The following is a 23,999-nucleotide window of genomic DNA, read 5'->3' as shown; positions in this document are numbered from 1 at the left end:
TTGTGATAGGTCTTGACTGCTGTTATATCTACAATGACAGGCATAGGACACATCCAGCTTCTTCCACTACGATGGATTCTTGTAGGTTTTTCTGCCACAGCTGGCCTTGAACAGTGAATTTCCCCATCTCTGCCTCCCAACATATCCTGGAGCTTTATACTTTGATCAAACCACTCTAAGACTCTCCAGCCCAAAAGCAGTTTTCTTTCAAATATATCCATTTTTGTTTAAGAAATAGAAGGAGTCCAATTTCTTACTTTACACAAGTTTATTTTTATTATAAATTCACTCATTTTGGACCCAGCATGTCCTTTGGTTTCACCCACTCTTCAAACTGCTCTGCAGTGAGATAGCCCAGCTCTATAGCAGTTTCCTTCAAGGTTGATCCTTTTTTGTGTGCAGTCTTAGCGATCTTTGCTGCCTTGTCATACCCTGAAGAAAAAACAGACAACAGCAAGATTAATAGTGCAATCTGGTTTTCTAAACAAAGGTGATTATCACTGCTTACTTCCTATTGGTGTTATAGGCCTCTTAGATATATTTCATTTTTAAAATAGATGTGATTATATTAACAGCTGCCATTTCTCACACAGAATAAAACTTTCACTTTTCTTAAGGGATACAGACTTAAAACATATCCCACCTCCAGCAACAGATCTGTTCCTAGAATGAAGCTGAAGCTGAGATCTGAGGATTGTGGGTCAAAGCCAGCCTGAGCAGGAAAGTCCATGAAACTCTTATATCCAATAGACTACCAAAAAGCCAGTTCCTGTGGTAGATGGCTAGCCTTGAGCATAAAAGCTCAGGGACAGTGCACATACCCTGAGTTCAACTCCCACGACTAGCACAAAAAGAAAAAAGAAAATTACAACACTCCAGGACTGCAGAGCGTACAGCACTGGCCCAGCGGCAGCTGTGTAGATGGCTGTGGAGAGGTGAAGAGTGCTCTCAGCAAAATTGAGCAGCCAGGGCTCTGGGGAGAGCAACACCTGCTGAGCTGCCTCCCAAGCCCGCCTCTGAACTCTCCACTGAAACAGCCCTAAACCCTGGCCTTCCTCAGGTATGAGGCAGGGTGATGCATATTAGTTACCCCAGAATTCTCAGGCTGATGTAGAGGGATTTTTAGTTGCGGAGGGGGGTGGGAGGGGTGATGGTAAATACACACACACAAAGATCACAAAGATATGCTGTTTAGAATTTTTTGCTTTTTATAAAAAGGTAGGGACTGGACAGTTTCCTAAGTTTTGGGTTTTTTTTTGGGTCCGGTCGTGGGGCCTGAACTCTGGGTCTGGGCGCTGTCCCTCAGCTCTTCAGCTCAAGGCTAGCGTTCTACCACTTGAGCCACAGCGCCACTTCCGGGTTTTTTTCTTTTTTGCTTATGTGGTGCTGAGGAATCGAACCCAGGGCCTCTGGCATGCAAGGCAAGCGCTCTACCACTGAGCCACCTTCCCAGCCCCTCCTAAGTTATTTTGACAAAATGTGGAAGGAACTATGAAAAAAGAGGGAAGGAAGGGAAGGAGGGTTGGGAGGGAGGGAGGGAAGGAAGGACAGCCCATGAAGAAATATGAATACAAAGCACTAAAAAGATCAGGAACTACCACCAAAGGGAAGCCTGTCCAGGCAAATATGATAGTTAGGAAAACCAGGTGTTACCTATCTGTACACAATAACTAGTAACCATATGTAGAACAAGCCATGGGCATGGCAGGTTCTATTACTGAACTGAAGCTGCAATGCCTGGTATGTTGATGAGGGCCTCTGGTGAGCTACAATGTGGAAGCCAAAAGGCTCAAGCTCAGCCACCTGGTTAGCAGTTTGCCCAGCCTCCTCTCCCTCTACCCCCAGGTATGTCTCACTGCATATTAAACTGATTCCACAAAAAGACTAGTCACCCAGCTTCAGGAGTTTGTTCTAAGGCCTTTAGCAATACATTCTGATGAAACAGTTCTCCTACAAGTCATTGGGATCCCTCTGTAACTTTCTAGGTGGATGATGATATATAGAATTGTAAATGAATCAAAATATCATTATCATCCTTACTACACCAAAAACTACAACTACCTAAAATATCAGAACTACCTAAAATATCAACTAAGCTCCAGACTGAACTGAAACTACAGCTAATAAGAAGCCAAGAATATAAAATCTGCCCTGCACATTTAGGGTTATATAACGTTTTGTGTGATTTTCTGGGGCAAGGAAGGCAGGGTTTCCTGCTTGCTGGGTAGGTACTCTACCACTTGAGTCACATCCCTACTTCCTTTTGCTTTTAGTTGTTTTTTTGGAAAGGATCTCACACATTTACCTCAGAGCTAGACCCAGACTCCAACCTTATCATCTGCACCTCCCATGTTGTTAGGATTATAGGCATGAACCACCATGTTCAATTTGTTTGTTGAAGTTATAGTCTTACTTTACTTTATGCATGGGCTGGCTTTAAACCATAATCCTATCTCTACCATCCAAGTAGCTGAGATTATAGGTACAAGCCACCATACTCAACCTTGGAATGTTTTATTGTCATGCCAAATGACTGCAACGTAACTTGTTCTAAAACAAAATCAAAGACTTGAGCTACTAGTCTTTTTTAATAAATCACAATATTACACACAACAAACTGTAATGAGTCCCTCAAAACCTACAGAAGTCCAAATAGCCTATTTAATGGAGATTCCATTAGGCCACAATCAAAGTCTGTGTGTTTGATTCTACATAATGAAATAGAAAAGTCTTGCAATACAAAAGCCCAAGCTTTACACAAAATATTTACATTTTCTTTCCTTTCCTTGTAAGTTGTACACACATACATGTTTTCTCTGAAATGACAACATATCTGAATTAGATAAAATTACAAATCAAAGTATTGTGGGGCATCCACAGAAGATGACTTCACATCATTCCTCAAGTCAGTGAGTGCCACCTAGTGCCACAACTGACCAAGAGCTTCCGAAACAGCTCTCCCTCCTGTTTGCACCAAGTATTTAGCATCTGAACCCACCAACACTACTAAGTACAATATTGCAGAGAATGGAGCACAGTGCATCAAGTTTTTCGAAGAACTATGACACCTTGGATGGTATACATTCCTCTACAATTTCCAATGTTTTAAGATATGTTACTTAAAAAAAAAATCCAAAAGGAATTTGCTGTGAATATTGATCCAGTATGCTCTTCAATTTTTTTTTAATTTAACTGTTTAGTTCTACACTACAAATGATATTCTTTTTTATTTCAAAATGTTTAATGGAATGAAACTAAGTTGTTGTATGATAAAAAAGTGGCCTATCTGTGTGACATTCTTATTCCTTAAAGCCATACCTATGTGAGGATTGAGAGCCGTCACCAACATTAGAGATTCGCTCATGAGCTTGTTGATTCTTTCTGTGTTGGCCTGGATCCCCAGCACGCAGTTGTCTGTGAAGGAAACGGCAGCATCGCCCAGCAGCCTGGCTGAGTGCAACACGTTTTTAATCTATCAGAGGAAGAGAAAGAAAGAGAAACATCAATGAACCTCAATATTTTCTTTGTGCCCAATGACATATTACTTCCAAGTTCAATAGTAATTCTATTACCACCGAAACCTAGAAAGTGATAAAATAGGGACAAAGTATCTTCCATGCAGGAGGAAGAGCAAAGGTACAGAGGCTATGAAGCTCAGTGTGTGCTATAGACAATTGTTATGGCTTCCCAGTTCTGAATGACTACCAAGATTTTTGTGCTTAACAAAACAAATACCCTGGCACTTGAGTGCTTGGTCTTGCTGCCCACTGTCAGTTGAAGGGTGGACTGATGCTTTCTATTCACTCCACTTCAATAACATCTACTTTTGCTCGGTGTCAGTGGCTCATGCCTATGATACTAGCTACTCCAAAGGTTCTAAGCAGAAGAATGGAGGTTGGAGGCCAGGAAAGTTCACAAGACCCTATCTAAAACACAACCAGTAAAACACAGGGCTGGAGATATGCGGCTCAAGTTGTAGAGCAGTCGCCTAGCAAGCAAACAAACTAAATAAGACTATGACAACCTGAGTTCACATTCTAAAATGATCACTAACCCTCCAAAAGAAGGAAAGAAAAGAAGGGAAAACGAAAAGAAAAGAAACCTGGCTTTTGATGGAATAAATCTGCTGTTGTTAAATTCCCCAAAGCCGGGAGCCAGGTGTGGAGGCTACTTGCAACCCCAGCTGCTCAAGAGGCAGGACTGTGATTCAAGGTCAGAAAGGGCCAAAAGTAAGTAAGATCTTCTGCTTCTTCACATAAAAGCCGAGTGTACTGGTGTACTTCTGCAACCTAGCTATGAGGGAGGTAGAGGTAGGCTTGGCTGGAGGCTTACCTCAAGTGGTAGAGCATCTGCCTAGCAAGCACAAGGTCAGAGTTCAAAAGAAAAATCACAAAATAAAAAATATACATACCAATATTCCTTCATCATCACTTTAAGATAACTTTTCACATAATGTCTAAATGAAATCGATTGGTATGTGGTGGCATTTTTTTCTTGGTAACATTTCCCTTATATACTAAGATATGTTGACATCTATCCTTTGACATAAAACTCCTCAATGTGGGAACTACACTTCCAACAAAGGATTCAAATGGAAGACATTGGACTTTAAGGCTTAAGTTAAAACTAATGACTTCATTGTAAGGCAAAGGTTGATTATTTTCTAGTAAAGCTAACTTGCTCTCTTCCTGGTCCCTCTTAGGCTGTACTTGACTGATTCTGATTCTCCCACATAGCTTATTAATATTATATGCCATCACACTGCTCTTTTTCCTTCATCCTGACAAAGATGGCACAAGATAGATAACATCTTCTTTCATCGGCAATCAGTAAGAATTGTATCTACAGATATCAGGCTTCTAGTGTTAAGTTGTGAATATGACCTAGAAGTTTCTGAACTCTGTTTTGGTCTATCTTTTTTATCTGTCACTAGAACATACTTTCCATGAAGCAAAGAAAAAAAAATATGTCTTATAAACTGTAGTGAACACCCATACGGTATTATATAGAGCAATAGTCAATAAATATTCAGTGAATTCACTCCATAGACTTCATATATGTCACCTTCATATTTCTATTAGATTAAAATCAGATTTTATGCCGCATATCAACAAGCAGTAAACCTCTTGTATATTTTAGACAGAGCATTTTACACAAATGAAAGAAGAAATGATAACACAGCTTCATTATCTCAAGTAAGGGAAACTGAATGAAAGACGATACCAACTTGCTCCATCTTTGCAAAGAGAGAAAAGGAACAGTGTAGGTGGAACCAGTTTTCCAAAGCAAGCAGAAGAGAACAGGCGTGCGAGGGAGGATGGGAGGGACAGGGAGAGAAGCAGGGGTGAAGTGTTAAAGAAAGGTGAACAATGTCGCAATGAGAGAAAGTCAGTATCAGATGTCCTAAAGGAAGAATGCCAGACGTCATACACGTGGGCTGAAGAGTTTATGGAAGACGAAGACATATGTAAGCACAGGCACAAGGGCTGAGGTGAGACTATTGCCAACACAGTAAAACAATGGTTTAGCTGTCTTTGGTTATGAAGGCAGGCTTGCTGGGCACCAGATGACTTTGACAGCACCAAAGCAAAGCTGACAAGGAATAATTTGCAGTGGGCTACAGGACTGGGGATTTCCAGCTACACACTAATGTCAACAATAGGACAGAATTTGGAGGATCAATTTATCAAAAAGTATGTGAAGATTTTGACACTTCAGTAACCTTGCTTGGAATCAGGTACCAACTGCACTCATTTTGGCACTGCAGCTAATTATCAGTTAGATTTTACTACTTCCATTTCTGCAAAAGTTAACAACTGTAGTTTAACTGGAGTGGGCTATCCTCAGACTCTGAGGCCTGGTGTGACGCTTACACTGTCTGCTCTGGTAGATGGGAAGAGCATTGATGTTGGAGGCCATAAACTTGGGCTTGCCCTGGAATTGGAGGCTTAATCCAAAGAAACCTCTGGAAATGCACATCAGATGATTTGGCCATAATATGTTTCCAGTGTGACCAGCAGGCTTTTTTCTTCCCCAAGAAGGCAACCAAAACAAAGGCCAGTCTAAACAAGAACTGTATTTTAAATATTAGACAGTTACTTGTTAACTGGTTTCTAGCTCAATTGGTTATCGAGTTATCAATGCACAGTCATGCAGTCATATATACATTATTTAAATGTATTTAACTGTTAAATGCACTGTGTGCACGTTTGTTTTTATGTTCTTTTAACACTATGGTAATTGAATAAAATAGACTAGTGGATGTTTAAAAATGACGTTAAATATCTTTTTGTTAAACTTAGCCATCATTAGAATTACTTTTATTATCCAACAATATTACAAATTATGAATAGAACAAATATACATTAAAAAAGGCGGGGAACAGGGCCAATTTTTTTCATCTGAACTAGGGGAAAGCAGGGGACAGGGCTTCAGGGGAAACTTGCTTTTTTAATGTATGTTAAATATTTAACAAATTTATTAAACATCAATAACACTACAAAGTAATACTGAGTTCAAAATTTGATTTCCAGTCTCAATTGATCATAGTTCTAGTTTCTGCGTGAGCAGCAGATGGTGGTGGCCTGGGAAGCGTAGGTTACAATGGTAAGCCCATGGGCCTCACTGGAGCTGTAGCCCTGCTCAGTAGAAGCCACAGTCAGTGACACGGAGGCCCAGAGGAAACTTGAGGATAAAGTCCAGTTAGAATCTCAGCTTTACCCAATGTGGTCGGAATGACTGGGGGAGCTGGCCCTCAGCCCTGCAGGGGAATGTCCTGAGGGTGGTTGGGGAAACAAGAAGTGTCGGTGGACAGCTCTACTGGGACAGCCTCATCTGTGTTCGGGGTGGGCTGAGAGTTCCTGAGGGGAACGACAACTTCCTGTGGCATCACAGGGTAGGAGGTCCACTTCAGTAGTCAGTGGGGGCAGACTGTCAGTATGAGAGAGCATTAAGTAACCCCGAAGATTAGTTCCCAGGAGGAAAAAAGTACCCTTGGGACAATCCAGCCAAGAACTGTGCTTAGGTCTTGAGGTCAAGGTCAGAGGACAGAAACATTTGGCACTATAATCAATATCTGTGCTCAGAGTAAGGCCCATTTACTGATGAAACTTTTGTTGTTGTTTTGTTTTTAGTTTTTATCTGAGGAGGTCTGAACCTATTTCTGGTTACTGGCATCCTCAGCAGTAAGGGACAAAGAAAAAACTTATATATCCTACTTCCACAACTGAAGGGGAATTTGTCCAATTTGAAAATAAAAGTCAACATGTCACCTAAACTATAAAAGCTATCTTTCATGGCATAGTCCTACTATTAAGGTTGTTCCTCTAGCATTAGTAAGTGACTGACTTATTGCTATTTATCTATCCAACTACCTGTAACTGGGCTCTTCTAAAAAACTTTAAAGGAGAAACAAAAGACATATCGATGAGCCTTCAGTCAAAAACTATTAAAAATCACACTTGAAGCTTACCATCATGGGCTTGAAAACATTCAACTCAAAATGCCCATTGCTGCCTCCAACGGTGACGGCAACATGGTTCCCCATAACCTGGGCCGCAACCATGGTCATGGCTTCGCACTGAGTTGGATTCACCTTGCCTTTAAGGAAACCACAGAGATAGCATCTCATCAAATACGCCCTTGAGATTATGTATTCAGTCAAATAACAAACGAAGAGCATCTACTATCATTAAATAAAGGAAGACATAAAATAAAGCACAGCCAAGCATAATGAAACAAATCCAAGGAAAGGGGAAGAGTAGCCATGAACGGAATCATTCAATAGCTAATGACAAGCCTTATACACAAGTATTACATACAGTTCTCCACCTTCATGGTTTTCATTCATTTCATAAACATTTATGCAGCCAGAGTACAATAGTAACACCCTAAATTCCCAGAGATCAGCAGCTAGGAAATAAGCTGGCAACTGAATAGATAAGGAGTAAATAACGGAAGGACCAACTGCTATGGGAACACTTTCGAGGGACATCTCACCAATGCCTGAGAAGCTTCCTGTTGAGGTGGAACTCTCCCTTCACCACACGAGTCTACAACTCTACCACCCCAGCAACACTCTGGCAAGCTCATATTTGAACTGAACAGCAGATTCCTCTGACAAGTGTAAGGTCACACTGGAAAGATGACTTCCTTGTTTTTTGGGCATTTTTTAGTGGTTCTCCATTCCTCTTTGGCAGGCAACTTTGGATTTGCAAGCAAGTAAACCCATGTGCCAATTTTCATCAAGAAGTACTTACAAGCAAGCTCTATTTTTGTTCTATATCTGTACAATGAATTTTTTTTGGTAAATTCTTTTTTCTCACTGTCAAACTACTTTGTTGGTTTGAATCCAGCAGATTGGCCTATAAGAGATCTTTGGTGTGGCTCCATCATCTGATATATTGATAGCTCCACTTTGTTACCTGATATCAAGGTAAGTTCATAGTCTCTGTCTTCATCTTCAGTTACCATACAGTGTTAAATAAGTAGGGCCTTTTAGCTTGCTACATCCATGATAAAGTCACCTATTAGTCATTAAATGCCACTGCTCACCATTCATCTGCCCATACTATGCCATTAGATACAGTGATTATCAAATGACCTGCTGCAATGCGAACTCCAGTGTCCCTCAACTAACAGCTCTAGAGCCCGTTGGTGACCATGAAACACGTAGAGTCTGTTACGACCTGTTTTTTTTTCAACCCCTGCTGATCACTTTAACAGCCTATTCTAGAATTCTCTTGGCAATGGACTGTGAAGAACAGAACTATGAACACTTTCATTACATTTCATTACCTTAGTAGGAATCAAAATACATGCTATGAATTCAGATTCTTTTCCCTCACTCGTCAGGTGATGTTTCTAAACTCCTGATACACAATGGCCAACATAGAAATAGTGAGCAAGTATGCCTCCTATGGGCACAAGTGATTTTAAGACTAAGAAAATAAAATGCCTGAGGTCAAGTTCGCGTCCCGATGTTTACTAGTTAGATGATTACCTGGCATAATGCTGCTTCCTGGTTCATTTTCAGGCAGGATCAGTTCTCCCAGCCCCGACCGGGGACCAGAGCCCAGAAAACGAATGTCATTCGCTATCTTCATCAGACTGCAGGCTGTAGTGTTCATGGCTCCGCTGAGTTCCACCAGAGCATCATGAGCAGCCAGAGCTTCAAATTTATTTGGAGCAGTGACAAAAGGCAAGCCTGAAGAGAAGAAAAATATAATTAAACATGCCTATTTTCAGAAGGTTAAATAGCTCTAGTATTAGCTTCAGTAGCGAGTTAAGTTAAACAGTTCCAGTAGAACAGTTAAACGGTTCCAGTACAGGGAAAATAGAGAGGGCTGAGGGCTGAGGGCTCAGGGGTAGACCCTTGCCTAGTACGTGCAAGGTCCCACATGTGATTCTTAAGTATACAAACACCCCACCGGCCCCCAACCCCCCCACACACATACAGTAAACTTCAGACCAAAAAATGCTTATTTTAAGGCTCACACTTTGTCGGCTTTTCTTTAAGAAGTCCCAAAGGACTACAAACTATCTGGTTGAAAAGATTAAATAACAAATACATTATACAAATTGGAAGCAAAACTACCATCCTATTCAAGCAGATGTGAAGACTGTATATAATTCACTCTGCTTTAGTCCACAACTCTATCCTGTACACGTGGGATTTGTTTTGAATTTCTCTGTCCACTTCATTCTACTCCATTCTTTTCTATAGCCAGGAATCACCAAATCCTGAGTGACTAAGGACCTAACATGACCTAGAATGTTACTCTCCCATGTCTAAAAAATTTTAAACCTTCATAATTTAAACCCTAAGACATAATCTTTTCCCAATAAAAAGTGATTTTAAAAATCATCTAGGAGGCTGTAATATATATTGCATAATGACCTGACTCTAATGACAAGATTTAAAAAGTTATTAATACAAATACATATCACAGCATGACACTGGAGGAAAAATGAAGCCATTCTACAACATAACATTCAATAACTTTCTCAGTAGTCTGCTGTCTCTATTTACTTTGAAAATTATACTTCAAAACAGCTTTATAGAAAAATAACTGACTACTACCCCACAGACAACAAAGCTAACACTGATAAATGTTATGTGCCTACTGCATGAATTCCTGTTAGGGCAACCTTTAGAAAGTAAAAGGATCAACTTCAACATGGGCTTATTTCTGAACTGCAGAATTGAAGGCAGAAACATCCAGAAAATCTATAGAGGAATGTCCTGAAAATGAGCAGGAACTCAATCAAGATCACTAACCTGTGAGTGCAGCCACTTTCGCAGCAACCTTCTCCGCAAAGCCAATTCTAGTATTTAAACCAGTACCTACAGCAGTGCCCCCAGCTGCCAGCTCATAGATCCTTGGCATGGCAGCTTTAATTCTCGCCATTGCATACTGCACTTGTTGAACATACCCACTGAATTCCTGACAAGAGAAGAAAATTGAAGGGAGAATAAATCTCCTAATGCCTTACCAGGTACTCTAGTGGCATTAAACAGAAATTTAAGAATACACATTTCAAGCCAGGCATCAGTGGCTCCTGCTCCTACCTATAATCTAGCTATTCAGGAGGCTGAGATCTGAGGACGGAGGTTGCAAGCCAGCCCAGGCAGGAAAATCCGTGAGACTTGTATTTCTAATTAGCCATTAAAAAGCCAGAAGTAGAGCTGTGGTAGAATACTAGCCCTGAGCGCTAAGGGACAGTGCCTAGCTTCTGAGTTTAAGACATAGGCTCAACATACACACACACACACACACACACACACACCCATAGCACCCTTATACACACAGTTTAGATACTAAATTATAAGTTACTCAAGTAGAATATGTCAGTCTATGTGATGAGCAAATACAGGGAAGGATGAAGATTTATAAACCTAAAGGTAGACAATATAACTAAAAATATGTTGTCTGTTTATAATTTAATCAGAAAGCAAAAGAAAAACGTAACATATAAACTTGATGAAAGAATGATTTCACTCTATTCAAATATTGTTTTATTTGCAATCTACTAAATCAACTGAAGTGATTTTCCTTTTGTATTTGATATATCCAGGTAACTTTGAAAAAGAAAAATACGGAATATTCTCCAAAGAAAATGCAAACATAGGGCTGGGAAGGTGGCTCAGTGGTAGAGCGCTTGTCTTGCATGCCCTGGGTTCGATTCCTCAGCACCACATAAGCAAAAAGAAAAAAGCTGGAAGTGGCGCTGTGGCTCAAGTGGTAGAGCGCTAGCCTTGAGCTGAAGGACAGCGCCCAGGCCCAGAGTTCAGGCCCCATGACCGGAGCCAAAAAAAAAAAAAAAAAGAAAATGCAAACATAGAAGCGTTATCCAGACAATTTCACTTTCACACTAGAGAGGAGATGTGAGGAGACTCCAGGGACATGAAAAGCTAAATGACTCACTTGATAGTTCAAGAAATCACAGTGGAATGAATAGGTCTAGAGCTTTTCAATTCTGCTATAATGACACTGCTTCCCAAACTATGACATGGTAAATTAAATACAACACACAATTTATGTTTTCAAGCAAAGGCCCTTGTTAATAATTATGCAGGGGCAAAAGGCATAAACTGGCATGACTTAAAGGCAAAACTTAACTGTAACCAAAGGTATTATTACACAACATTTTTGCCCTGCTTAAAAATGCTGAAAAACTATAAATACTTTTGATTAATATTAGTATTTCACTGTTCTTAAGAAAACATTTCAAAAGTTCTCCTTGCAGAAAGAGTGAATCATTTGGCCTACTATCATTCCTACACACCAACTTCATCTACTTGTCTTACAGAATATATTTTGCCAGTCAAAATATATTTGCAATAAAATCAAGCATAAATGCTTCTGATAAAATAAAGCCAAACAGAAGATTCTGTCTTAATAGGCAGAATGATGATTTTACTGGCAAAGTAAGACCTAGATCAAATGAATGCTAACACTGTGTTTTCCAATAAGAACTAGAAACCAGAGGGAACAATAGTTGCAAATACATAGACTGTTTCTTCCTCAAAATTATTAACAGTACTAAGAGCCAGTGATGCAGAGAACTCATACAACGTCTTAAGCAGTGAGGTAACCCAGTAAGTCTCACTTAATCTAGCACTTGTATTTTGAGTTTCCCTTTATTCCTTCTATAATTAAATGAAGATAAATGATCAAGTTTTCTTCACTGTGCTATCATCTATACAAATTCACAATTGAGAATCTAGCCAAGTTAAGCAGCAGCCAAATTCTCATCCTCGCCTCATTGTTGTATGAGACTGGGTAACTATCATTTGACACTTAGCATATATATCCATCTCTTGATTTGTATAATCCCACTTCCCAAGCTGGTATGTGAGCTGAAAGAAAGTTGATTCATTTTTATATTTTTTCCCTTTGCAATATAGACTGTTAAATCTTAAGATGTTGATAAAGAAATATAGAAGTACTTTCTGGAGCTGGGCACAATGGGTCAGACTCTAATCCTACCTGAGATTGAGCAGGATTGAAATTTGAGGCCAGCCTATGCAGAAAGTTTACAAGACTCCATCTCAATCAATAAAAACGTAAACAAAAAAATTAAAAACCAGGTATGGTAGTGGTGTCTATCATCCCAGATACTTAAGAAGTATAAAGAGAAAAAAACACAATCCAGATCCCAATAGGCAAAAAATGATATCCAATTCAAAAAATAATAAAATCAAAAATGACTGTGGGCATGGCTCAAGCTGTATAGCAAGCACAAAGCCTTCTAACAAAACCCTAGTACCATCAAAAATAAAAAATCCTGAACGTTTCTGGAATCTTGGAGAACAATATTTCTTTCACATGAGTAATATCAATTATTACTTCAGAATAATAGCAATTATTTAGAGAGTAAATGGCCAAAATAATTATACAAAATAAAATCTATCTTGTTTAATTACTTTAAAGGTAAATATAATTAAATAACCTAATTTAAGAGAGACAAATAAAGAAATCATTGCTGAAGATGATTATGAGAGCTAATGCTAATAAGTACTTCCTATGACCAAGCATGGTGCAAAGGATGGTACATGAATCCGTTTATTAGGATTTCACAGATATTCTACAAAAGAGAAGGTATTTTCCTTATATTACAGCTCAGGAAAGTGAGGCACACAAACATCACATCATTTTCCCTAAGGTTACATAGCTTGTATATAGCAAAGCGAAGACTTGAACCTGTACAGCCTAGCAGAGTCTGACCCCACTGTCTGTACCCACAGAATGTCAGGACACACTGTTTCTGTCTTAAGTAAATGTCATTAATAAATGAAACACAACTGGCTGGTTAATAAAGAACTATATCTGTCACTGAACTTACTGTTATAAACTTGACATTTTTCAAGCAATACTGATGATTTATATATACTGATAAATTGAACAAAATTAGCCCAACTCCTATACCTGCCCTAGAGTCAGTGGAACAGCATCCTGAGTGTGAGTACGCCCAATTTTGATGATCTCTGCAAACTCTTTGGACTTTGCACTAAGAGCATCATGGAGCTTCTGCAGTCCTGGTAACAGCACTTCATGAACTTCTACTGCAGCAGCAATGTGCATTGCTGTGGGGAAAGTGTCATTGGAGCTCTGTGGAAAAATTTTCAAAAGTGTCCAATATTAAACCAAACTCAGTGGGTTACTTAAGGGCAAATAAAAAGCAACCAGGTTTCCTATATAGAATGCACTCGGACTCTATTAGATATCCTGAATATATTTCATTTATAACCAAGTATTATGCATGCAATACCCATTACATCTGCTTGCTAATAAACAACAACAAAGCATAAAAGTACAGAACTGAACAATCACATTTAAAGGTAGCAATAACATTTTACATTCAATCTCTCATAAGATAAATTTCATAAACTTATTACATCTCAATAATATTATCAAGGAACATTATCATTTTCTTTTTTTTTTTTGGGTCCAGTCATGGGGCCTGAACTCTGGGCCTGGGCGCTGTCCCTCAGCTCTTCAGCTCAAGGCTAGAGCTCTACCACTTGAGCCACAGCGCCACTTCCAGCTTTTTTCTTTTTGCTTATGTGGTGCTGAGGAATCGAGGCCTTAAGCATGCAAGGCAAGCGCTCTACTGCTGAGCCACCTTCCCAGCCCCCAACATTATCATTTTCACACGTAGAAAGCACGCTCTGAAAAGGATGACTTCCCGCAGTATTTAGGATTGTTGGTGTGTGTGTGTGTGTGTGTTTAAGCCATGGCCAAGCAGTGTAGACACTGTGCTCTCTCTGTAACTCCTAACCCTGTAATTTTAAACTATGATGGCATTTTTAAATGCATTTATTCTTTACATACTTGTTATAGAAAATATCAGACCACTTACAAAAGAGGGAAGAACAGAACACTGAACACACATGTACTAATTACCTAAACTCAACAATCAATGTGCATTCAATGCATAGAGCCTCATGGCATCTATAGCTTCACCCTTTTCCCTCATCCTACTATATACAATGCATTATCCTGAGTTACTAAAGAATATGTACTAAAGGATATGCAAAAAATAAATTCATAAATTAAAGGGAGGTACTAGATTTTAAAATATGTGATGAACTTTCCTTTTACTATTTTTTTTAAATTTTCAACTCTCATGAAAGCTTTTATTCTGACAATGAGAGACTAAAAAGCATGCAGCAGCCACAGGAAGAAAATCCTGCTATGTAGAGAAGAGGAAAACATTTATGCTACCAATAAGAACGAATCCCTTGTTAAACTTATCTGGCAGCACCTGATTCTTCCCTGTGCACTGTCCTTTGACATTCCCTCCTTGCCTTCTGAAAGGTCTTTCTCATTTGTTGTCTTTTATAGCCCTCTCTGAGGCATACTGGACACCATGCACACCACCTTGCATGTGCATGAATGTTACAGTTCATTCCAAATTTTGTAGATCAGAGGTGTGCAAGTTGCTTTAAGGGTTAAACAACCCAGGCTTTGGTCAGTCATGTAATTTGTTCAGCAAAACACACACACACACACACACACACACACACACACACACACACACCAATCAGAGGTATGCAAGTTGCTTTAAGGGTTAAACAACCCAGGCTTTGGTCAGTCATGTAATTTGTTCAGCAAAACACACACACACACACACACACACACACACACACACACACACACACACACACACACACACACACCAACAACAATCCTGCAAAACCTCTGTGTGCTTCTGGTTGGTTTCATGAGTAAATTAACCAAAACCTTATGTAATGAGGTCTTTTCACTTTTGTGGTACTCTTCCCAAAAATGTAAACCCTCAATCTAATCAGAAGAAAAGGACAGGGACACCACATCTGAGGGACATTCTACAAAACACAAGACTAAAGGGCTAAAGGTCCTGGCAAAGAGCAATTTGCTATGGAGTCTCAAGAGACAGAGACAAAAGGCCAAGAAACCATGACACACTAGAAATTCTGCACTTCTGTAACATCGCTTTTTCCAACCACAGCTACTTTAAAAAATGACATATTTAAATTTAACCAGCATGACAATTTACTAGTTTCACATGAAAATTCAGTGACTAAATTAATGTGTAGCTTAGCCTGAGTCCTGGAGGAATAAAGGGGCATCAGTGAAAAACAGGAAATTCTAAAACATTCTGTTGCTTGTTTAACAGTATTGTGCCCTTGTTAATTAACATTAAGGAAGCTGGTGAAATCTAAACTATCTTTGCAATTTTTTATTATGTATTATTTTGGAAGAAACTCTTTAAATGAAACAATAAAAATATGCATGTATACTAAATTTATGTCTTTTAAATATCTTTATATCCTTTTGCAAAAATATCTTTATATCCTTTGCAAAAACACATTAGCTAAAGAACTCTCCTTGATAAAAAGTGTGGGCTTGTCACATATGAACAACTCAGGTAATGTGTATGTAAAGCAAGGAGGAGAGAACATATACCTACCTGGCTTTTATTTACGTGATCATTGGGATGCACAGGGTCCTTGCTGCCAAGTTTACCTCCCAACATTTCTATTGCTCTATTGCTAATGACCTCATTTACATTCATGTTTGTCTGGGTTCCTGATCCAGTCTGCCACACCACAAGAGGAAAATGATCATTTAATTTACCTTCGGCTACCTGCAGAAAAAAAAAAAAACAACAGTAAAAATGAGCATTTTTGAAACAAGACATACTCAATAGTCCATTTACCTACTTTAGTAACTGTGATTAAGTTAAGCTTACTCACAGATTTAAAAGGCTTCTTTTCATATACTAACTGACTTGCTAGTGGGTTCAAGAGTTAAATGCCACAGTTCAACAAGTCTAACTGCTGCTTCATGTTTCCCAACCTGGACACTTTACAGCATGACATATTATCTAGTTAAATGGCATGATCGTCACTGGCTTTAATAAAAATATAGGCAAAACCATTGTTCTTATTTTTCTCAATCGCTTTCTCTAAATAGAATGCTACCTATTAAGACTGGAAAATATCTTAAGTTCTCAGATATATGTATTGCTGGTGCTCACCTGAAATATCCAACAGATGTTCCCATCACTGTCAGCATGAAAATGAATGGGGGACTTAAAAATGTGAGTTCGTGAATAGCTCCTTCACTGCATAGATGCCCAATGGGTAACAATTGCCAAATATGGGAACAAGCACTGGCTGCCTAGGCTTGCCACTCACTTTGTTATGTTTGTATACACTCAGTTCATGAATTATTAGTTTGTGGCTATAAACTTTCTAAAAGAGTTCTTAATTTCATTTTTATAGTGATTTTAGACTAAAAAGTCAGAATGCACTTGAGAAATCTATTACATTGGTTCCTTTTAAAATGATTTTTAAAAAATTTTTCTAATATGTATTGTAAATTGGTGAAGTTATATCCTTCACATAATTACCAAATCATCAACTAGTTTTAGAAGGAATCATTTATTCATAAGAAATCCATTTTAAAGTTCAAATAGTGTCTTCAAAAAACTTTCCTAGATCAATATATTAACAAGAAAATTCAAGAAGCTCAAACAGATATAAAATAATTCAGAATTTCTGTTATAATGTCAACATATTAATATCCTCACAAAAGCACTAATATTGCCATCCTACCTTGAAATTCATTAAGCCAAGAATCATAGAGCCTCTTTCCTCCTAACAGCTTATTACCACCCTGTGGAAGACAGGGGGCTAAGGGCATTAAGTAAACACATTTATCATTTCTTACCTCATCTGCTGCCTTCATTATTGCATTAGCAAGCTTGGGATCAAGACCATAATCCTGGTTTACTTCAGCCGCTGCTCGTTTCAGGATACCAAAAGCTTTAATGACTGGGATCTAAAATTAATCAGAAAATAACTCAAATTTGCAATTTTAACTAAGTACGAAAGTTTATTATTTTATCTAGATATAAAAATCCAAAACAGTAACTTAATTATCATTATAGCATTTGAATGTTTTAGGTATGTAATAAATCAAGAGAACCAAACAAAAATAAATATACCGTGTCTTTATATATATATATATATATACATATATATATATATATATGTATATGCTTATGTCTAAAACAGGTATACATGTACATAATTATATATTCACATATATTCAAAGCAATAGTCGTGGTACTTTTTAGGTATACATACTGTAAAGTATTATTTTATACAGTATATATTAATAACCAGCTGCAACAATCATTTACCAGGAAGAAACACTACATTTCTTCACTGAATCACATGCTGCATTATAATATTGTCCTTCTCTTAAATAAAAACAATAAAAACAACAACCAGGTATGGTAGTGCACACTTATCCCAGTGTGAAGTAAGGGGATTGTGGGCTCCAGAAATGCTGTCTCAAAAAAACAACAAAAAATAAATGACAAATTTAACTTCTAATTACTTGTGAGATAAGTAGTGTTGGGAATGGATACCATTTTACCCTAAAGTAAAAAAGCAATAATTCTAGTTAGTAAAGATTTGAGAGTAAACTTCTATGAGTACTCTTTGTTTTTGTCACTATCAGTATATGAACTCAGGGTCTCACATTTGCTTAGCTTGCTTGCAGGGCTGATGCTCTACCATGTGAGCTACATATCCAGCCTGACTTTTTAGTAGCTATTTTGGAGACGATGTCTTCTGAGTAGCTGGGATTACAAGTATGAAAACTTTTAATAAGTTGATAACTAATACATGATACAGGACCATATTTTCATTTGTTAATATTCCAATCTTCATTTTCTGATCCAAATTACTTCACCAAACTTTAAGGGATAAATCAAAAAACTTCTGATGAGATTTCAATGAAATAATCAAACTTTTTTTTTGTCAGGACAATTCCTGTCCATGTGTTCATGTACAAATTAATAATAACAATTATGGCACAGATTCCAAACCATATTTGAATGAACAAAAAGCCAAGGGAGCTGGGAGCCAGTGTCTCATGCCTGTAATCCTAGGTACTCAAGAGGCTGAGAGCTGAAGATTGAGGGTCAAAGCCGGCCCAGTCAGGAAAGTCCTTGATACTCTTATCTCCAATCAACTAGCAGAAAACTGGAAGTGGTCCTGCGGCTCAAGTGGTAGAGCGCTTGACTTGAGCTGAAAAGCTCAGCGACAGTGCTCAGGCCAAGTTCAAACCCCACAATTGACCCCCACCCAAAAAAAAAGGAAAAATTAAAAAGCCAGGTGTCAGTGGCTCATGCCTATAATCCTAGCTATTCAAGAGACTAAGATCTGACAATTGAGATTCAAAGCCAGCTCTAGCAGGAAAATTCATGAGATTCTCTTCTATTAATTAACCACCAAAAAGCCAGAAGTGGAGCTGTGGCTTAAGTGTTAGAGCACTAACCTTGAGCAAAAAAAGCTCAGGGAGGGGCTAGGAAGATGGATTAGTGGTAGAGCGCTTGCCTTGCATGCCTGAGGCCCTGGGTTCGATTCCTCAGCACCACATAAGTTAAAAGAAAAAAGCCGGAAGTGGCACTGTGGCTCAAGTGGTAGAACGCTAGCCTTGAGCTGAAGAGCTAAGGGACAGCGCCCAGACCCAGAGTTCAGGCCCCACAACCAGACCCAAAAAAAAAAAAAAAAAAAAAGCTCAGGGACAATGTCCACATCCTAAATTCAAGCCCCAGGACTTGGGGGGGCAGGGGGGTGCAGGGCAGGAGAAAGCCAAGGGAAAAGAGGAAGAAAAACAATGAATTCATAAAACAGTTACAATCCTTGGAGGAAAATCAAAATAGGTAAAATAGAGAAAAGAATTAAAAAAATATGACATATGTATAAAGCTGACCACAATAAGTATAAGTTGAAAGGCAAAAAAGGAACAAAGGGAAATAGACAGTTTATTCTGAATTTTAAGCAAATAAATTTTTTAATGTTTTAATACATTAAATGGAGGCAAATGGTTCACAGGATAGAAATTTAAGTTAAAATATAAAAACAAATAGGAATTTAAATTCCTATAGAAACAAATATTATGATAATGGGTTAGACCACCACCAAAGCCATAATCAATGTCAATCAAAACTGAGCTGGGCATTGGGGCTCATGTCTGTAATCCTAGACTCTAAGAATACTGAGATATGGAGTTTTAAGGTTCAAAGACAGCGTAGGCAGAAAAATCCACCTTCAATTAGACAGCAAAAAAGGCTAGATGCATGGCTCAAGCAGTAGACCACCATACCTAAGCAAGCAAGCCAAGTAGGCATGAAGACTTTTAAGCCCCCAAACAGTTCCCCCTAAAAAAAAAAAAAATACCCTGCTGCTGTCTACCTGAACGGAATGACTGACCCTAGTGATATGGACCCATAAAAACGGAAAAGGGGCTGGGCACCGGTGGCTCAGCCTGTAATCCTAGCTACTCAGGAGGCTGAGATGTGAGGATCACAGTTCAAAGCCAGCCCAGGCAGGAAAGTCCATGAGACTCTTATCTCCAATAAACCACTAGAAAACCAGAAGTGGCACTGTGGCTCAAGTGGTAGAGCGCTTGCCTTGAGGTGAAGAGCACAAGGACAGCGCCCAGGCCCAGAGTTCAAGCCCCATGACCGACAAAAAAAAAAAAAAAGGAAAAGGATCACAAAATATACTTTTAATAAACATCACTAAAATAAGGGAGCACAAAAGATCACTAGGGAGAAGGAAAGGATTATGACATTCTTCATTTTATTCATGAGTGAAAACGTGTTCTTTAATTCATATTAGATATTCACAATCTCATCACCTGTGGTAATATATTGGTATTGTTTTCCTTTGGCCTTCAGATACAAAGGGTTAAGATTAATCATGGGAGAGTTCAGAGTCCACGCAAGCTATTTGACATTAGTAAAGCTCAGGAAATGAATATAGATGAAGCTAAATGTAACTAAGTTGATACTCCTAGTGTCCTTCCTACCTTTCACAGATGTGTGATCAGAAGCCTGCCCTGTCTCTGAAACAGTAGCAGCCATCAACCACACACCCTCAGCACCACACATTTGCTGACAAGACAATCAAAACATGAGCCACATTTACTTTTTCAATGTCTGCTGGGGCTGACTAACCTCCTAAATCCCAAGAGAATATTTTGGACACTCTTTGCTACCCAAACACATAGTCAGACCGTCTGCATACCTCATCCTCAAGCATGCTATACACAGCAATGACAAAGAGATGTTTTTCTATGATTTAGCTGTTTGTCATAAAATTCTGTAAAGCAGTCAGAATTCAGCCTTTAAAGGCTTACAAATGAGCTAAAATATGGAAGTTAAAATTATTCAGAGTAAAAAAGTATATTGGGAAGATGACTAGTAAACAATACCTCACCACATAAAGTCTGGCTACTTCTAGACTTACTAGCCTCTCCTGCATGCCTACATGACTATTTTGCACAGCAAGGCTGAGCTCCTTCTGGAGCATCCCTTCACATCTCAACATCTCTGAAAGCAGGATACATTTTACAATCAATCAATGACACAGCTCAACTGCAGCCTCTTCTCTGTCAGTACATATTTTTCCATCTTGTAGCTAATGGCATCTTACATTTAACACAATGTGTCAGTAAGTTTTCTAGTTATAAACAGAATTAACATTTAACTATTATTATATGCCAGACACAGTGAAGAATAATGCTCTGATGTATTTGTGTATACTTTTCTGGAAACTAAAACCAAGACAGCAAATATAACAATTACAGAAGAACCTTAAATTTTAAATGTTATCTTTAAAAAAGGAAAACAAAAAATCTGAATATTGACATAAAATCTTTTCAAACTGTGAAATCTTAGTAAAACTCCCATTAAGAATAAGAAAATGATCATTGGGATCTACCAAAAAATTGACAATATTCAAAGCCACAGTTCATAAGCAAACAAACTAAAACTTTGACATTTTAATAAGAGGACAATCTACTACTCACAAGCCAGTTTTCTAATAATTTTGTAATTCAACTCTGCAAAGTTTTATTTCTTTATTTATTTTTCCAGGGCTGAGGACCGAACCCACGGCCTTGCGCGCGCCAGGCGGGCACCCTTCCGCTGGGCTAAACCCCCAGCCCCTGCAAAGTTTTATTTATAAGGTGACTCCTTTATTCAAAAACAAGGCACTGTTTACACCAAAGTCACTTACTGGCATGCGTTCTGTCACACCTCCAATCTTAAAGTTCATTGTCGATCGCACAGTCTGGGCACCGTAATACTTATCATTTGGTACCTTCAGTTCACCAAAGGTATCATATTCTATCCGGAAGGAATTCTGGCTCGCCTACAGACAAGGATAACACACTGTGAGAGTGGGAAAAGAAACCTGGTATCAAAAAAAGGAATGGTAACTTATCAGCTTTATGACACTTTGTGATAGTAACTCACAAATCACTAAATTAGAGTGCATGCATGGGCAATGGAAGATGGGCTGGGACAGTTCTTAGCCTTCTCAAGGTGACCCAAGCTGAGAAAAGCTAGGGATCCCCTCTCTACGCAAAATGAACAGAAACACATCCAATTTAAGTTGTTTAATTTTGAAATTAAACCATTACCCACAAGAAGCTCATGGACCCTAAGTTTTCAGCCAGATCACTTCAACCAATTAAGCTAGACACAGTGACACTCAGGAGGTGTAAATAGGAGATGGCCGGTGGTGGGTGCTCGGGCAGAGGTCGGGGCTTGAACTCAGGGCCTGGGGACTGTCCCTGTGCTTGTTTTGCTCAGGCTAGCACTCTACCACTTGAGCCACAGCACCACTTCCCGCTTTTTCTGTTTATGTGGTGCAGAGCAATGGAACCTAGAGCTTCGAGCATAATAGGCAAGCAAGCTACCACTGAGCCCCATTCTCAGCCCACCAGGAAATCTTAAAGAGAAAAAAAGAAAAGAAACCAAGGCTAAGCATGTGGCCCAAGAGAGAGACACAGACAGGCACAGACAAGAGCATGAAGCTTCATGAATACAGTTCTCCTACAATGAGCGGTTATCTTTCACATGTCTCTCCCCTCTGAAATAGGGAAGCAAAGTACACTGAATGAACACTTACTACATGGTATCCCTCCTGTGCAACTTGCGGAGTAGCTCTAACTAGTTCAGCTTTTACTTAGAGAAACCCGGACGTACAGACCACGTGCCCAAGGCCTCAACATTACTTGAATAGCAGGGCAGGATTTGAACTCACATCATCTGACTGCAAACCACCTGTTCCACTTGGATCGCCAGTGAGGAACTGCGCTCTCCCTGAAGTATTATTAAGTCCTCAAACTTCCTTAGCGCCACCCACACACAGGTAATTCTTTACCAACCCTGGGCTGCCGCGGGCAACGCTCTGAAGCCATCCACAGGGCTGAACAAGGGGATCAGGCAGACCTTGGAACCGGCCTTGCGCCTTCTTCAGCTGTCTTTCTGAATTAAAGTCCTGACTCAGCCAGTTCGGTCCTCCCCAGTGCCAAGCACCCCGCAGAACACCACCCCGTGTTGATGGATCCCTCTACCCGCCATCTCGAGGGCCGGAACGCAGTTCAGTCCGAGCCTGGTGGGGCACCCTGATCTGGAGGGCACCCCGCCCGGCCCGCCCGGCCCGCCCGGCCCCGCAGGCGGCCAGCGCCCCAGCGGGCCGGGCAGGGGCGCAGCGGGACCGCAGCCGGGGCGTCCCACCCGTCCTGGCCGGTGGTGGGCGCTCGGGCACAGGTCGGCAGCGCCGGCAGCTCCCCAGGCAGCCGGCGCGGGCGCCGAGCCCAGAGCCCGGCTCGGCGGGGACGCGCGGGGCGCCCTCGGCCGGCTCGCGGGCCTCCAGGCCGGGCCGAGCCGAGGAGGGCCAAGGTCACCGCGGGGCAGGCCGGAGCCCCAGGCCAGCGGCTCACCATTCGAGCGGCGTTCGGGGCCCACGGCGGGAGGACGGCTGCGCCACGCCAGCCCGGAGCTGAAGCGGAGGCCGGAGGCCGCGGGAGGCGCCGCGGCCGCAGGAGAAGGCGGAGTGCCCGGGACATGGTGCTCGGCAGCGTGGGAAGAATTTAGGGGCGGCTTTGGCCACACCTTCGGGCCCTCTGTCAGTAACTATTTCGCCCGCGGAGTTACCCTATCAACAGCCTCGAACCCAACCGTGGGGCGGGACTAATCTTAAGTGGCCAATAAGGAGGAAGAGGGAGGGTTAACTTCCGAGGGGTTTGTAGTGCGGATGTTTGAAGCCCTCGGGTTTATGGGAAACTACTGAGAAAGGAATTATGGGTAAGAAGGCTGGGGTTCCTTGGAGCGGGACTGTCAAATGTGACTGATCAGAGGCTAGGGTTTTAGCTGTGGAGCCATTGATTGGTTGGAGAGATAGATACATAGATACATAGATACATAACATATAATATATAGAGAGTTAGGGTTAGATATATATATATATATATATATATATATATTTTTAGGAAGAAGTACTCTTTTCTTTATCTGCAGTTATCAACACGAATCTGTGTCTTCCAGGTCACTTCTTCTGCTCACAGTTGCAAGGGAAGGAGGGGGGAAAAAACACAAATATTTTCATGGTGGTGACAAAGAAGTAGCAAGTAATA

At 40.1% G+C, this 23,999-nt stretch overlaps 1 protein-coding gene across 1 annotated transcript; it reads right to left on the bottom strand.

Moving 5' to 3' along the window:
• Nucleotides 1–249: 249 nt before the first annotated feature.
• Nucleotides 250–23,475, bottom strand: Fh (fumarate hydratase). The gene is made up of 10 exons (XM_042674455.1): nt 23,307–23,475; nt 21,593–21,727; nt 17,223–17,333; nt 15,958–16,134; nt 13,431–13,613; nt 10,280–10,445; nt 9,002–9,205; nt 7,472–7,599; nt 3,319–3,472; nt 250–432 (listed from the first exon to the last, which is right to left on the bottom strand). The coding sequence occupies exons 1-10, from the start codon at nt 23,430–23,432 to the stop codon at nt 290–292; spliced, it is 1,527 nt and encodes a 508-aa protein (XP_042530389.1). The 5' UTR covers nt 23,433–23,475; the 3' UTR covers nt 250–289.
• Between the last annotated feature and the right edge of the window lie 524 nt (nt 23,476–23,999).

This window comes from Dipodomys spectabilis, unplaced genomic scaffold (assembly GCF_019054845.1).
Source record: "Dipodomys spectabilis isolate Male_0828 unplaced genomic scaffold, ASM1905484v1 ptg000019l, whole genome shotgun sequence".
Lineage (NCBI taxonomy): Eukaryota > Metazoa > Chordata > Mammalia > Rodentia > Heteromyidae > Dipodomys > Dipodomys spectabilis.
Note: the sequence above shows the minus strand (reverse complement) of the source record. Positions and strands in the feature narration are given on the sequence as shown.